This window comes from Zootoca vivipara, chromosome 12 (genome assembly GCF_965207765.1).
Source record: "Zootoca vivipara chromosome 12, rZooViv2.hap1.1, whole genome shotgun sequence".
In the NCBI taxonomy this organism is placed as follows: domain Eukaryota; kingdom Metazoa; phylum Chordata; class Lepidosauria; order Squamata; family Lacertidae; genus Zootoca; species Zootoca vivipara.
The window spans coordinates 50935971-50953387 of NC_142595.1; the positions used below are offsets into that span (position 1 = coordinate 50935971).

At 50.8% G+C, this 17417-nt stretch overlaps 1 protein-coding gene across 1 annotated transcript in view; it reads right to left on the bottom strand.

The window, feature by feature from the left end:
* NEURL4 (neuralized E3 ubiquitin protein ligase 4) overlaps positions 1–16027 on the bottom strand; it is a 62863-nt gene extending 46836 nt beyond the window's left edge. The window contains exons 1-8 of the mRNA XM_060281922.2: positions 15785–16027; positions 10911–11289; positions 8616–8681; positions 7260–7543; positions 4930–5041; positions 3490–3578; positions 3324–3396; positions 1351–1618 (exon numbers count right to left, since the gene is read on the bottom strand). Coding sequence (XP_060137905.2) covers positions 1351–1618; positions 3324–3396; positions 3490–3578; positions 4930–5041; positions 7260–7543; positions 8616–8681; positions 10911–11289; positions 15785–16012 — 1499 coding nt within the window. The 5' untranslated portion in view covers positions 16013–16027. The remainder of the gene's footprint in view (positions 1–1350; positions 1619–3323; positions 3397–3489; positions 3579–4929; positions 5042–7259; positions 7544–8615; positions 8682–10910; positions 11290–15784) is intronic.
* Between the last annotated feature and the right edge of the window lie 1390 nt (positions 16028–17417).

Below are 17417 nucleotides of genomic sequence, written 5' to 3' on the forward strand. Positions count from 1 at the left end.
TGACTGGGAGCGGCCGCGGTGCTCATCTCACTTTACTGGACGAGGCAGCCAACGTTTGTCTGCAGACAGTTTTTCCAGTCATGTGGCCAGCATGACTGAGCTGCTTCTGGGGCGACAAAACACCGACACCAGAGCAGCGCATGGAAACGCTGTTTACCTTCCCGCCACAGCGGTACCTATTTATCTACTTGCACTTTTGACGTGCTTTCGAACTGCTAGGTTGGCAGGAGCTGGGACCAAGCAATGGGAGCTCACCGCATTGTGGGGATTTGAACTGCCGACCTTCCAATCAGCAAGCTCTGTCTCGCCAGAGTGGTGCATGCTCTGGTTATCTCCCGCTTGGACTACTGCCATGCGCTCTACATGGGGCTATCTTTGAAGGTGACTCGGAAACTACAACTAATCCAGAATGCGGCAGCTAGACTGGTGACTGGGAGCGGCCGCCGAGACCACATAACACCGGTCCTAAAAGACCTACATTGGCTCCCAGGACATTTCCGAGCACAATTCAAAGTGTTGGTGCTGACCGTGAAAGCCCTAAACAGCCTCGGCCCAGAAGACCTGAAGGAGCATCTCCACCCCCATCGTTCTACCCAGACACTGAGGTCCAGCGCCAAGGGCCTTCTGGCGGTTCCCTCACTGCGAGAAGCCAAGTTACAGAGAACCAGGCAGAGGGCCTTCTCGGTAGTGGCACCTGCCCTGTGGAATGCCCTCCCACCAGATGTCAAAGAGAAAAACAACTACCAGACTTTTAGAAGACATCTGAAGGCAGCCCTGTTTAGGGAAGCTTTTAATATTTGGACTACTGTATTTCCGTCTTTTGTTGGAAGCTGCACAGAGTGGCTGGTGAAACCCAGCCAAATGGGCGGGGTATGTATAAATAAATAAATATTACTTATACCCTGCCCATCTGGCCATGCCTTCCCAGCCACTCAGGGCAGCTTCCAACAGAATATTAAAAACACGTTAAAACATCAAACATTAAAAGCTTCCCTAAAGAGGGCTGCCTTCAGATGTCTTCTGTCAGATAGTTGCTTATTTCCTTGACCCTGAGGTCCAGCTCCGAGGGCCTTCTGGTGGTTCCCTCACTGCAAGAAGTGTAGTTAAAGGGAGCCAGGCAGAGGGCCTTCTCGGTGGTGGCACCTGCCCTGTGGAACGCCCTCCCACCGGATGTCAAGGAAATAAGCAACTATCTGACTTTTAGAAGAAATCCGAAGGCAGCCCTGTTTAGGGAAGTTTTTTAATGTTTGATGGTTTTATCGTGTTTTTAATATCCTGTTGGAAACTGTGTCTTGGTGTGAGACCAGACCCCCTCGGTCCCCAGGGGAAGAAGGGCTTCGTGGCACGTACTGGGGGCGCAGGGCGGTTCGTCCCTCGTTGATGATGGCGGCCTTCTGACCGCAATTCGGGTGGAAGAGGAGGCGCTCCGGCTCGGGCTCGCTCCCCGCGGCATCGATGGCACGGCGCCCGACGTCCGGCGAGAGGGCCCTCATGATGGCGTTGTTGCGCCGGAGGCGGTCGCTGTGGTTGTGGTTGTGCACGATGGTGACCTTCACGGCCATGCCGTAGAGGTCCACCACACCATAGACCACGAGCGGGGTGAGGGTGGTCGCCACGCCTGGAAGGAAGCGGGGAGAGAATGGATCTGGACCGTGCAGGAGGAGGAGGAGGAGGCGGCTTGCAGGCTGCTGCACAGATCAAGGACCACACTTGTCAGGCAAGATCCAGTGCCCTTTACGAAATGAGCTAGCTTGACTCGCATTCAGTTCAGAGTTCAAGTCCGTCCAAATTACCATTGGCCAGACAAAAACCAGCTCTCAGGGTGTTACCATCCTGGACTTCAAAAGTCTCAGGAAATATCATGCACACGAAAGCTCATACCAATGACAAACTTAGTTGGTCTCTAAGGTACTACTGGAGGGAATTTTTCCATTTTGTTTCGACTACGGCAGACCAACACGGCTACGTACAGTGGTACCTCTACTTACGAATAACTCTACTTACGAATGTTTCTACTTACGAATGGAGCTCCGTCCGCCATCTTGGATGAGGTTTAGATAGGATTTTTTCTACTTACGAATTTTTAGATAGGGTTGCTTCTACTTACGAATTTTTTCTCCCAATGCATTCCTATGGGATTCGACTTGCAATTTTTTTCGACTTACAAATATGTGTTCGGAACGCATTAAATTCATAAGTAGAGGTACCACTGTACCTGTAACTAGGAAATATCAAGATAAACACACACATTTCCCTGGGAACAAGGAATTGACCTAAACCGCTCTGGGAATTGTAGTTCTGAGAAAGCGGTAGGGGGTCTGCTCACAGCTATCAGCACCCAGAACTAACTACAACTCCCAGGATTCTTTGGAGAAGTCATGGCTCTTCAAAGTGGTTTAAATGTATGGTATGAATGGGGCCCAAGAAAACATCAGCACAGAAACACACAGAGTGGGATATGAATTGTTTATCTCCCCCAGCAATTATTATCCTTAAAGGCTCAAAGTGCGTAAAGCAGGCATAGGCAAAGTTGGCCCTCCAGATGTTTTGGAACTACAATTCCCATCATCCCTGACCACTGGTCCTGTTAGCTAGGGATGATGGGAGTTGTAGTCCCAAAACATCTGGTGGGCCGAGTTTGCCTATGCCTTGTCTAAAGCATTCAAAGCACATACAGTGGTACCTCGGTTTACAAACACAATTGGTTCCGGAAGTCTGTACTTAACCTGAAGCGAACTTTCCCATTGAAAGTGATGGAAAGTGGATTAATCCATTCCAGACGGGTCCACGGAGTACTTAAACTGAAAATACTCAAACCGAGGCGTACTTAAACCGAGGTATGACTGTATAAGAGATACTGGAGATGAATTAAATCAGGCATCCCCGAACTGTGGCCCTCCAGTTGTTTTGGCCTACAACTCCCATCATCCCTAGCTAACAGGACCAGTGATCAGGGATGATGGGAATTGTAGTCCAAAACATCTGGAGGGCCGAAGTTTGGGGATGCCTGAACTACCGGTAGATACCCCAAAAATGAAGTTAATTCACACTCTGTTCACCTGGCAACTACTTTTAGGTGCAATTGCAGATTGTTTAAAAAAAACTGGTAATACCAAACTAGCCCAACTCCATCCCCCTGTGTGAGCAGTTCATAGGCACCCAAACCTCATGGGCCTCAATCTGCCACACTCCTCCTCCTTCCTAGTTTTATAAACAACCTCCCTCTCAACGCCACCCCTTCCTTGGCCTCAACATCGCCCTAATCCTTAAAAAGCCCAGCATAGCTTTCATTTAAAGTTCCTAGACCTCATGAGCACACCGACCTTGGTCGATGCCGTTGATGTAAAAGTGAAGTGCGTTGTTAGACTTCCTGGTCAAGCCGATGTGGTCTCCTTCCTGCAGAAACAGAGAGGCGATGGAGGGGTGGATTTCTGGGGAGAGTGGAAGGGAGTCCCCACAAGGACTGGGGGATGGGACCAATCAGCTCACCTGCAGCTCATCCAGGCTGAACTCGCAGTACTCCCGCCGCGTCCCCTTCCCATTGGTCAGGATGCCGCAGCCACTCATCATGATTGTTCCTGGGTGGGGATGACAAGAGGCAGGACTCAGGAGCCTGATTGGCTGCCGATGGATCCGGGTACCAACGCATCCCCTCCGGAGTCAAATGCAGGTCCTTGGAGCTTCTGCAGCATGATTACTAGCAGGGGAGAGACACTCCCAGCATATGACACCTGGGCATAGCTGCCAAGTCTCCCGTATTCCCCAGGAAATCCCCGTTTTTCCAGCTGTTCCTAGCTGAAAAAACGATTTTTTTTTTGTTTTCCCCCGGTTTATTCTGGCGCGGTGACCATTTTGGAATTGGGCGGAGCATGCTCAGAAGCGGCTTTTGCTGCTGCTCTGCCCAGTTCCAAAATGGCAGCAGTGCGACTTTTGGCGTGGTGGCCATTTTGGAACTGGGCAAAGCAGCATCAAAAGTCACTTCTGAGCATGCTCCGCCCAGTTCCAAAATGGCGGCAGCGCTACTTCCGGTCTGCTACTTCCACCCGGTCCCTTATTTCTCCGACAGCAACTTGGCAGGTATGCACCTGGGCTCAGAGATCTGTGCTGGCTGCCAATCGGCTACCACATCAGATTCAATGTGTATAAAGACCTTTAGCAACCTGGGGCCAGTTTACCTGTGAAATCATCGCTGCCCCACCTGTGCCCACTTGACTGCTGCGTGCCACATAAATACCTGCATAAATACAACCATCACAAGGATCATAATAATTTCATTATTTATATGCCTCCCACCTGACTGGGCTGCCCCCAGCCACTCTGGGCAGCTGCCAACAAAATATAAAAGACGCAACAAAGCATTAAAACATTTATAAAAAAAACTAATCATTAAAGAAAAATTTTCCCCTATACAGGGCTGCCTTCATTTGTCTTCGGAAAGAAACACCAGTCTCCTAGTGAGGAAGCGTCTACACTTCGGAACTCACTGCCTATTGTTACTCTTCTAGGTACCTGATAAAGACATTTTTGTTTCGACAAGCCTACCCAGTTATCTAGAAGGCTGTGTGCTTTAATCTGATTTCAAATCAGATTAAATTGCAGATTTCAAATTTTTGAAATGTTTTGAGTAGTGAAAACAACTATTTTTTTACCGACAATTTTACCGTTTTTCTTACAACAACAACAACAATTTATTATTTGTAACAACAACAACAACAACAATTTATTATTTGTACCCCGCCCTCCTGGCTGAGTTTCCCCAGCCACTCTGGGCGGCTCCCAATCAAGTGGTGCCCAAACCTTACGGAATTGCTAGAAATAAAGAAACTCTCCGTGCCGCAGTAGTCCTACAGAGGCCTTGTTAAAAGCAGCCAGCGCTTCTCCTGCCCTTCCTCTCCCACAAACCCCAACAGAATGAGCGAGGAGGCTTACCTGAACGCAGGTTGGTCATAGTGGCTGGGTACTCCAGGTTGTTAGGATTGTGGGTAGTGACCCCGATTTCAATGGATCCCGACCACTTGTCCACCAGCTTGTCGATTCGGATCTGGAAAAGCAGCAGAGCCGTCTGTCAGGGTTTGTTGTGACTACTCTTGAGTAACGACCGTCCACATGCTTGTCTTTCAGACGCTTTTATTGGTGCACATTATTTACAGTGTAACGGATTGCTCATTTCATGTCTACCCGCTCTAGTCAGATTCCTGCACTACCCCCTTCCGCGTTTGGGACCAGCATAAAAGCCTCGGAACTGAGAAGCGCCTCCCTTTCCTCCTCCTCTGCAATTCCTGCGTCGGGGGGACGGGTCTTCTGTCTGACCTATTCCTGTCCACTCTTTCCGCCTCTCTCTCTTCCTGCCTATGGAGCAGGGGCTCTCTAGTGCTGCCAGAGCCCTGGCACTCCTTCTCCGCTTCCTGACTCACCTCTTCAGACCCCTCGCTCTCATGACTGCTTGGAGACGGGCTGCTTCTGATGAAGGGGGGGGGGTTTCCTCTGTAATCCCTCCCCCTTACATCGTCAGTCATTTTTCACGCCCAAGGACCTAGCCCTCTTCCCCACCCCTGGCCCGCCACACCCTGGGACCTGTATCTCTCTGGATGCCTTCTGTCCATCTCCTCCCCACATCAGGCACCTAAATCAGCCTTCCCCTAAACTGTGTCCTTCCAGCTGTTTTGGACTACAACTCCCATCAGCCTCCCGCCCCCGGACAACATGCAGCTGGACAGCTGCGGTCCAAAACAGCTGTAGCGATTCACGGTTGGGGAAGGCTTGCTAGACTACATTACCCATTGTGCCCGACCACTGGATATGCTGGCATGGGGGCTGATGGGAGTTGGAGTCTAGCAACATCGAGAGGGACGCAGGATCAGCTGCCACGGCTCTGGGACAACCAGGGAGGGAGGGAAGGCTCTTGACGCTTTAATGATAGTGCAGAAGAGGGTTTTCCTCCTGGGCAAAAAGCTGCAATTGCCAGAATTTTCTCCTCTAAAGTAACTATGCAGCTGCCAGCCTGGCATGTTCCTGTATTGAGGCGATACTTCAATAGCTGTTTAAGTAAGCACATATGAATAGGCTGCTGGATTAGGCCAAAGGGGGGGGCCCTCCAGTCCAGCATCCTGCTCTCACAGTGGCCAACCAGATGCTCATTTTGGGAAACCTGAAAGCAGGATCAGAGCACAAGAGCGACTCTCCCCCTTCTGCAGTTTCCAGCAACCGGCATTCAGAAGCATCGCTGGACGCTGAGCAGAGCCATCGTGGCTGGTAGCCATCAATAGCCCTCTCTGCCATGAGATTTCATCTGTACCCCCTAACCATGCAGTGTCAGTGAGATCCTTTCTTTTGCAGAAACTGAAAGTGAAGAGTGATAAAAGCAAAAAAAGGAGGAGGAGCCCCCGTCCCTGCGCTGCTTTTCGGCTAGTAAGGTAAAAGGTAAAGGACCCCTGGACAGTTAAGTCCAGTCAAAGGCGACTCTGGGGTTGCGGCACTCATCTCACTTTCAGGCCGAGGGAGCCGGCGTTTGTCCACAGACAGCTTTCTGGGTCATGTGGCCAGCAGGACTAAACTGCTTCTGGCACAACGAAACACCGTGACTGAGACCAGAGCGCACGGAAACGCCATTTACCTTCCTATTTATCTACTTGCACTGGCGTGCTTTTGAACTGCTAGGTCGGCAGGAGCAGGGACCGAGCAACGGGAGCTCGCCCCGTCGCAGGGATTCCAAACGCCAACCTTCTTATCAGCAAGCCCAGGAGGCTCTGTGGTTTAGACCACAGCGCCACCCGCGTCCCTATCTTTCTGCTAGTAATGCACCCCAACCCACCAACAGTATTTTCCTTTTCATAAATGGGAGAAAATATGATAAGTCCAGAGAAGACTAAGAGGGATGTGATAGCAGCCTTTAAATATTTGAAGGACTGTCACATGGAAGACGGAGGAAGCTTTTTCCTGCTGCTCGGGGGGGGGGGGGAGACCAATGAATCAAAATGACAAGAAAGGAGAGTGCAACTAAACTTCAGGAAGTCTCCTCTCAAGGGGCTTTTCCCCCTGAGCAATCAAAGACTGCGCCTACACGCAGCAAACCTCTCCTCCGCCCATTTCACGCCTCTTCTGGTTCTGGGAGACAAGGGAAGAAGGGAGCTCGTCGCAGCAGGAGGGGGAGACACTCTTCACCGGCCTGACTCACCTCTGCCCCTTGACCCCGCCCCCCTGCTCCAGTTTCTTGCCTCGGATTCTGGACTTCCCTCTGCCACAAATTCTCCCCTTCTCACCTCAAACATCTCGTTGTCCCGCAGCGGACGGTTGGTCATGACGACGCCGTTGTTGAATTCGTCCAGCGGGCGCCTCCGCTCGGCCGTCTTGTTGTTGTTGCTGAGCTTTATGAGGGTGCCGCACTTTTCGTGGAAGAGGAGGGCGTCGTTGGAGGTCATGGGCGGGGCTCCGCAGGAGGCAGAGTCCGAGGGAGGGCTGCCCAGGCTGACGTTCAGCAGGCTCCCGTTGTAGGCCGACAGGATGGCGTTGCTCACAACCTCCGACAGCTCCATGCTGGAGAACCCTGCAGGCCGGAGGAGGAGGAGGAGGAGAGCGTTGTTAAGAAGGGGGCAAGACCCTCCTTGGTACACACACTCCAAAACAGCTCTCAAGATCTCAGCACATCTACTGGGAGCAAAGGACCCTGGAATTCCTAAGATCAGCCCACAGGAAGGCAGAAGGTATTTCTTCATACACAGAGGAAAGACCACCAAACACTGTGGCAATATTAAACGTCCTTTCTACACCAGGGGTCCCCAACGCATGCCCAATTACAGGGCCCCATTTGTTCCCAATGTGAATGGGGCAAAGAGCATAAGGAAAGCTGAATCAGGCCAACAACACATCCTTTATTTATTCTTTTCTCTTATTTACAGGCATCTCCCCACTTACGTGTGGCCAAATTGTGTGTGACTGCGTATATGCACAGCGTCGACAAATAAATGGATTTAAACTGAGAAAATAGTGCCAAAAGAGCAGGGAAATGGCTAGCAGTCCTGGGAGCCTTTGCAAGGGAAATCCCATGAGCCTTTGCACTGAACGTTTGGCCTTTTCAAGGGGTTCCAGAAGTTTAGAGGGTGTTTACAGGCTTCTTAGGGGGAGGCCTCCCCCCATATGCCATTTTGCGTAGACGCATGGTACCTGGGAACATAACTCCTGCGGAAGTGGAGAGATGCCTCTATTAAATGTGTTGCATACTGCCCTTTAGCTGTAGATCTCAGAGCAGTTCCTCAAAGTCCAGCACCGTGATCTCACAGGGGCCACCCAGACACCCCCACAGGAAACCCACTAGCAGGACCTGAGTGCGACCCTCTCCCCCTTTGTGATTCACAGCAACTGGAACCCAGAGACAAGCGGCCTCCCAAACAGGAGGCAGAGCACAGTCGCCACGGGCAGTATTAATTTGTCTACGGCTATTGGCCATCGATGGCCCTCTCCTCCGTCACTTTGCCTCATCTTCTTACCGCCTCTTGTGGCAGTGAGTTCCACAGTTTGCTGTGTGAAGCACCTATTCCTTTAGGCCCTCCCAAATCTCCAGGCATGCAGCTGTAGTGGGTGGCCCCCAAAGTCCTCCAGAGCGGAAAGGAAATGCTCACCGTTCTCCGACTCCAGGCTGTTGGGAAATTTATCCGGCCGGTTCTGGTTGCAAGGCAGGTCCAGCGCTGCAAAATTACGGGGAAAGGAGGTGAGGGATTTGACTCAATACCACCTGCAATGCCCTCTAACTGCAGTGCACAGATCCCTCTGGCGCTATTACAGAATCAGATCGGCCCCCACAATTCAGATCACGGCACGTCTGTCTGCCAAAAGCAGAGAAAGTGGCTCCGGCTCCAGGTGGGTCATAAGAGCACAATGAGAGTCCTGCCAAATCAGGCCAGTGGCCCACCTAGTCCAGCATCCTATTCTCACAGCGGCCATGCAGAGGGCCCAATCGAAACCCTCAAACAGGATTCGAACACAAGACCCACACTCTCGCCTCCGGAGGTTTCCATCACCTGGTACCCAGAATCATTGCTGCCTCCAAGCATAGCCAAATTGGCTAGTAGCCATTGATAGCCTTGTCCCTCATGAATTTGCCTAAGGCAATGCTAATCTAATATTAATCCAATATTACAGGCACTGGGCTGAGTGGCCTTCGATTCTCATCTTGTCTCACCCTTAAGCAAGTAAGCCAGGCCACCAGGGAACACAACACAAAGCAAATCCCCCAGCTTCAACGGCCAGACCAAACCGACTGTGCAGCAAATTCCTTCCGGGATTCATCCCACTCAACGAATTGTAGAGTTGGAAGGGACCCCAAGAGTCATCTAGTCCAACCCCACCCACCCCGCAATGCAGGTATCTCAGCTAAAGCATTCATGACATGATGAATCATTGGGACTACAATTCCCATCATTGTTGAATAATGATCCAATTATTGTTGAATAATTGGATGCAACGATTTTTTTAAAAAACCAATTAACACCCAATGTGTGCAGAGGAGGAGCAACCAAGATTGGGGGGGGGGGGGAGAGTTTGGGAAACGGTTCAAGGAGTTGGGGATGCTTAACCTGGAGAAGAGGAGCAAGCTTGTTTTCTGCTGCTCCGGAGGGGAGGACTTGAACCAAGGGATTCAAGTGGTAAGAAAAGAAAATCTAACTAAACATTAGGAAGACCTTTCTGAGGGTAAGAGCTGTTCGACGGCGGAACGGTCTCCGTTGGGAGGTAGTGGACTTTCATTCCTTGGAGGTTTTTAAAGGCTTCATGGCCGTCTGTTGGGGGTTCTTCAGCTGTTATTCGGCCTCTATCCACCCCCATCATTCAGCCCGGACACAGAGATACAGCTCCGAGGGCCTTCTGGAGGTTCCCTAACTGGCAGAAGGGAAGCTACAGGGAACCAGGGAGGGCCTTCTTGGTAGTGGCACCTGCTCTGTAAGTTGCCCTTCCATCAGATGTCAAGGACATAACAATTATTTTAGAAGACATCTGAAGGCAGCCTTTGAATGTGTGACGTTTTGTGGGCAGAGGAGACAACAGGGCAAATAGATAGTCAAAGCTGGGGGGAAATATAAGAGAATCGTAAGTTGCAAAATGTTGTCTATAACGATAAAAGAAAATTCTTATAAATTAGTTTGGAGATGGTATTTAACAGCAGTCAGATTAAATCAAATGAACAAGGAATATTCAATGTTATGTTGGAGGGGGTGCCAGGAAACCGGGAATTATGTTCACATGCGGTAGGGTGTAAATATGTACATTTTTTCTGGCAAAGGGGGTTTAAGGAGATAACAGAAATCACCGGGTTCAAGCTGACTGAAAGTCCAGAGGTAGCATTGTTATCGATATACAATGGGGTGGAAGGTTCGCAGGCTAGGAAGGATTTGCTCGCAAATTTATTGACGGCTGCATGAATTATTATAGCTAGGAAGCGGAAGGGGCAAGGGGAATATAAAATGGAAGAATGGTATAAAGAGGTATGGGATATAGCTATTTATGATAAATTAACATGTGCTGTGAAGGTAAGATGGGGAATACGGAGGAGAAATTATTTCGAGGAGATATGGAGAGTGTTTGAAGAATTTGTACTGTTAAAACGGAAAGGGGTCAAACCATCGCAAGAGGTGTTGAAATTTTGGGAGGTTGGATGGTTACAATGGAATGGTCTTGGAGGTGGGGTGCACATTTTCATTCTTATTTAGGATTATTTCTTTGTCAAAATAAAAAAAAATGAAATTTAACATTAGAAAAGGGGGAAGGAAAAGTATCACAGAGTTGGAAGGGACCCCCAAGGATCCTCTAGTCTAGCCCAACCCCCTGCAATGCAGGAATAGGCGGCTGTGCCTTACGGGGATCGAACCTGCAACCTTGGCCTCTAACCAAGCGGCCACATGCCCGAGATGCCTTGCAGGTACCTTCCTCGTGAGTGACTCCTTCTTCCGCCTCCTCGGGGCTGCTGGGCACCACCGTGATCTGGGTGCACTTGCCGTACAGGTCCACCACGGCCCAGACGTGGAGGGGGATGCCCGTGGCGGCCACGCCGCAGTCCTGCCCGTTGACCCAGAGGCGCAGCTCCCCGTTGGCTGTGCGCTGGATCCCCACGCGGTCACCCTCGCCCAGCTGGTCCAGGTCCTGCCCATACTCCTCCAGGATAGAGCGCCCGTCCCGCAGCACTGAGCAGCCCGAGATGATCCAGGAGCCGCCCTTGAGTCCCGTGGCGCTGCTGGGAAAGTCGAGGTGGTTCGGGTCCAAAGCCGTCACGCCAATCTCGATGGAGCCGCTCCAGGAATTCACCTGCAGGAGGCAGAGACCCGTGTTAGGAACTCATAGATATATATAAGCTAGGTGCCAAGCGGCCCCTTAAACCTGGGTTATGGTCGCTACAATGGAACGGCTGTTTGCCAGGGGGTTGGACTGGATGACCCTTGGGGATCCCTTCCAATCTGATTGATTCTACTATATTGCTTGATTGTAGCTTGTTCTTACAACAGGACCCCTGGATAGTTAAGTCGAGTCAAAGGCGACTATGGTGTCGTAGCGCTCATCTCGCTTTCAGGCCTAGGGAGCCAGTGTTTGTCCACAGACAGCTTTCCAGGTCATGTGGCCAGCATGACTAAACTGCTTCTGGCACACACTGTGACGGAAACCAGAGCGCACGGAAACACCTTTCACTTTCCCGCCACAGTGGTACCTATTTATCTACTTGCACTTGCGTGCTTTCAAACTGCTAGGTTGGTAGGAGCTGGGACAGAGCAACAGGAGCTCACCCCGTCACAGGGATTCGAACAGGCGACCTTCTGATTTGCAAGCCCAAGAGGCTCAGTGGTTTAGATCAGTGTTTCTCAACCAGTGTGCCTCCAGATGTTTTGGGACTACAACTCCCATCATTCCTGACGACTGGTCTTGCTAGCTAGGGATGATGGGAGTTGTAGTCCCAAAACATCTGGAGGCACACTGGTTGAGAAACACTAGTTTAGATCACAGCGCCACCTGCTTTCCAGGTATGCAAGAAGGAGAGACACACACACACACAGGGAAAATGGAAATAGTATTGACTATGGGCTAGGGCAGAGGTCTTTAAACGGTGGTTTGTGAGTTCCGTTTGGGTGGAACGGCTGCAGCAAAGTCAAATATCTCTGCACTCAGCCCTACACATTCATTGATGTGACAAGGGAGGACTAAGATGCCCAGCAAGGGGTCTGCGATTTGCCTTTTGCTGCGCATGAGTCAGCTGGCTCGATGGAGACGTCGGTTGCCAACCCGGTGCCCGGAAATCTCCGCGCAGCTGCAACTGGACCAGCGTCAGTAGCAAACCGCCCAGGGAATTTCAAACACTGGCAGAAAGGAGGAAGAGGAGGATACGAAGGCAGAGTCACCGCACCCTGCAACGGAAGACCCTGCTTTGGCTTACAACAGGGGCAGTAGCCAAGATGGCGGCCTCCTGCTGCTTTAGACTACAACTCCCATCATCCTTGACCACTTGACCTGTGCTGGCTGGGGCTGCTAGAGCCGTAGTGTGGCGCAATGGGTCAGTGCGCCTGGCTGTTGACCAGAAGGTTAGTGATTCGAGCCCACCCAGGGATGACCACAGGCAGGATTCCTGAATTGCAGGGGTTGGACTAGATGACCCTCATGGGACCCTCCCAGCTCTACAGTTCTATTACTTATTTTAATTTTACGTACTTACAGCCCACCCTTCCCTGACTGCAGGGAGCAGAAATAAATCACAGTTGAAACAAATACAGATTCTAATCAAAGGACCATACAAAACCATAATTAATACTCAACGGGTGCAGCCCTTTTTCAAAGGAATAGCACTCTTAACCTGCACAGGGGTACTTCCTGAGCTGACAGGCTCAAGTCAACAGCGCCTGGAGTTAAGGCCTCTAAGGAGAAACAGCTCTCAAGTGGGATGTAAAAGAAAACTTTAAAAATGAGCCATTTTTTCCCTCCACCATACAATTTTTTCTAATTAAAAAAAAATCTGCACACCCTCCCCAGCTCTCTGAGCTACCTAGGAGAATTCTAATTTAGGAAGGAGAGAAGGAAAATGTTTAAAAATTGGGTATTGGGCCAGAATTAGCACCCTCTCTTTCTCTGCTCAGGAAATGATCATATCATTTCAGCAGCTCTGGGTCAGACAGAAGGACAACTAGTCCAAGGTCCTGCTTCTCCAAATTGAAGCCCCCATGGCACCTTGGAGGCAAACACTCTCCTCCAGGCCAGGAAATAAAATTTAAAAAACTTCTTCTGCCTTAGCTGACCATGCCCACTTCACCATCTGAGTTCGTTCAAAACAAGCAATTGTGTTTGCTGCTTTTCATGTCCCAGGTTGCCCTGGATTCAAAGGGAAGAGCGGACAGACAGAAACATTTCAAAATTTGCAAGCAGACAGAGAGCACCATTGCAAGGCTTTTTCCCAGACAGATAAGCCCTTTCCTAGAATACGCCTATCTATGCCGACATGTAAGATCAGAAGAGGCCTGCATCTGGATCAGGCCAACAAACTACCTAGTCCAGCATCCTGTTCTCACAGTGGCCAACCAGAAGCCCCCAAGGGAAGGCCACAAGTCTGAGCACAAGAGCATTTTCTGCACACCCCCTGCCCTGATTCCCAATAGCTGGTATTCCAAGACATCCCACCTCTGACAGTGGAGGGAGAATGCTAAACCATTGTGGTTAGATGGCACTGATAGGCTATTTGTGTAATCCATTATTAAAGCCATTCAGGTGGGTGGGCAACGCGACCTCTTGTGGCAGTGAGTTCCATAGTTTAACAAAGCGCTGTGTGAAGGAGTACTTTGTCTGCCCTGAACCTTCCAACTGTTCAGCTTCCTGGCGTTATGAAAATATTGTTATGAAAATGAGAAAAACTTTTCTCCACCTTCTGAACTTTCCCCAACTCCACATTTTTTGAAGCGAGGCAGGCAGAACTGTACACAGTATTCCATAGGTGGTTACACCAGAGATTTGCAAAACGGCATTATGATACATGTTGGATTTTAAATTTGCAGTGCCTTTCTAAATGGAGACGCCATCCTCTCTCGTTTTCCTGTGGCTCCAATTTGTCTACTGTACACAGACAATTGACGTTGGCTCTTAGAGTGAGTGATCATCCTCTCCATTCTCGGCCCTCACTGCTCTTGAACTCGGCACACGTGGCCCTTACTTCCCATAACCTGTTTCCCCACTCCCTCTCAGTCACCTCTTGCCCCAGATGCCGCTATTCTCCCTTAGTGTAGCCTACCTCACAGGGTTGTTGTTAGCACCAAATGCAGTGGGGTGAGGACCATGATGAATACAGCCTCATATGGACCCTTGGAGCTCACATTCTTCTTCCTCCACACAGACCTCAACCTCCCTTTACCCCTCATATACCTCCATTCCACCCCACTCATCTCTGCACCCCACAGGCTGATCTCCCAGCCCCACATGCTCTACACACCCCAGTTGCCACCAAATCACCCTCCACACACCCTGATCTTCCTTCTTCATCTTACCCTGCATTTACCCTGCTTATTCTGCCCTTCTTCCTACTCAGTTACCCCAACACGTCTCCCACTCAGCCACCCTCCGAACACCCTGCTTTCCACTCCTCCAGTTGCCCCACCTGCAACCGTTGCCCCTCCCTCCCTCTGGCACTTGCCACATTTTTTGGGGGGAGATAAAAGTGAGCTTTCCTACATACAAGCCCAGCTGAGCTCCCACCCCCCTCCCAGCCCAACCTTCTTCCTACCTCAGCTATTCTCCCATCCCACCACCCTCCACATATCCTGATCTTCAACCTTCACCTTACTCCAGTTATCTCCCCACTTACCCCCCACCCGACCTCCACATACCCCACTCTTCACTCTTCTTACCCCCCCAGCTACTCGCCACCCCATCTCCTGATCTTCACCCTTCATCTTAACCCAGTTATCCTTTCTTACCCTCCACATACCCCATTCTTCTGACATCCCCCACCCTCCACATACCCTGATCTTCAACCTTTCATCTTACCCTAGTAATTCACCCCACTTACCCTCCCCTTACCCTACTCTTCTAACCCCCCAGTCACCCCACCCCCTACTCACCCTGATCTTCACCCTTCACCTTACCCTGTTACCCCCCACAACCTCCACGTACCCCCCTCTTCTTACACCCCCACCTCCACATACCCTGATCTTCAACCTTTCAACTTACCCCGTTACCCCAATTATCCTCCACTTACCCTCCACATATCCCTCTTCTTACATCCTCCCACCTCCACATAACCCTGATCTTCAACCTTTCATCTTACCCCCCCGTTATCCTCGTTACCCCAGTTATCCTCCCACTTACCCTCCACATACCCCACTCTTCTTACATCCCACCTCCACATACCCTGATCTTCAACCTTTCAACTTACCCCCAGTTACCCCAATTATCCTCCACTTACCCTCCACATACCCCTCTTCTTACACCCCCCACCTCCACATACCCTGATCTTCAACCTTTCATCTTACCCCCAGTTATCCTCGTTACCCCAGTTATCCCCCCACTTACCCTCCACATACCCCACTCTTCTTACATCCCCCACCCTCCACATACCCTGATCTTCAACCTTTCAACTTACTCCCAGTCACCCCACCCCTACCCTCTGCATACCTGATCTTCAACCTTTCATCTTATACCACCGTTACCTCAGTTATCCCCCTCACCTACCTTCCACGTACCCCACTCTCCTTACATCCCCCCACCCCCCGCCTACCCTGATCTTCACCTCGCTGTAACCCAACAAGCGCATCCCTCCCTGCTCTCCCCCCCTCACCTTCCTGTCGATGCGGACGGTGAAGACGGCCCCCGGGGCGAGGGGCTCCCTGCTGAGGACGAGCCCGTGGTTGAACTCCTGGCCGGGCTGCGAGCGGGCGGCGCTGCGGCCGCCCCGAGACACCGTCACCAGCCGCCCCGTGCGAGGGTGGAGCAGCGGCAGCGCCGAAGAGACTCCCGAGCCGGGACCCGGCCGCTCCCCGCCCGGGCCGAGGCCGCCGCCCAGCATCCCGCCCCCCGGACCAGGCCGCCCCCTCCGCCGCCTCCCCCCCACCCACGGCGGAGGCACCAGGGCGCACAGCCGCGCGCGACGGACGGCCGCGCTTGACGGCAGAAGGGCATGCCTCCGCCGACCCGCTTGACGGCAGGAGGGCGCTCCGGCGCACGGAACGCTTTACGGCAGGAGGGAGGGACGGACGGACGGAGGAGCGCGGCGGTGGCGCGCTTTACGGCAGGCAGGCTGGCGCCGCGGCTGCGTGCCTTCTTTTCCGTCTTTTCTTTTCCGGCAGGAGCGCTTTACGGCAGCAGGGGAACAACCCTCTCTCTGGGAGAGGCGAGGGAGCCGGTGTTGGAAATGGAATCAGTGTCTAATAATGACAGTTTATTGTTACAGTATTGTTCATTTCATTCCCAGGCCGCTTTATATTTTTAAGGCGGGGGGGGGGGGACTGACCTCAAAGCGGGTTACAACCTGCATTAAAACACCAAATGCATAAATTATATGTATGTATGTATGTATGTATGTATTTATTCATTCATTCATTCATTCATTCATTATTAATTCTACCTGACATATTAATACGTTGTTGTTAAAATTCCAATGCGTCAACAATAATTTTGCTTATTGATATTTAATAATAGGATAGGACAGCGATGCAAGTGCAATATTTCAATGTGTTAACAATAATTGATTATTAATGATAATAATACTAATAATAACATAATAAAAATATATTTATGCCCCACCCTCCCCAGTCAAAACCGGGCTCAGGGCGGCTGACACTAGTAAAATTACAATAAGACTTAAAAGAAAGAAAAACAATTAATTAAAATACAGGTTAAAATACAGTTTAAATTAATTTTTTTTTAATGCAGCCTCAAAGTAGCCCAAATCAAAACCATAAGGGAGGAAAACATAGGGGTCAGACTGAGTCCAGCCCAAAGGCCAGGCGGAACAGTTCCGTCTTGCAGGCCCTGCGGAAAGATGTCAAATCCCGCAGGGCCCTGGTCTGTGAGAGAGCGTTCCAAGTCGGGGCCAGTACTGAAAAGGCCCTGGCCCTAGTTGAGGCCAAACTAAGCACCTTATGGCTCGGGATCTCCAAAATGTTATTTGTGGACCTTAAGGTCCTCCGCGGACATTACATGATATAATAATGTAATGTTACAGCAAATTACACTATTGACATCAGTAAAGGGACCCCTGACCATTAGGTCCAGTCGCGGACGACTCTGGGGTTGGGGCGCTTATCTCGCTTTACTGGCCGAGGGAGCCGGCGTACAGCTTCTGGGTCATGTGGCCAGCATGACAAAGCCACTTCTGTGGTTTAACCCACAGAGCCACCCGCGTCCCACTAACTGTAACATAAAACCATACAACAAGAACCATATAGAAAATGAAAAACAGGTAACTGTTG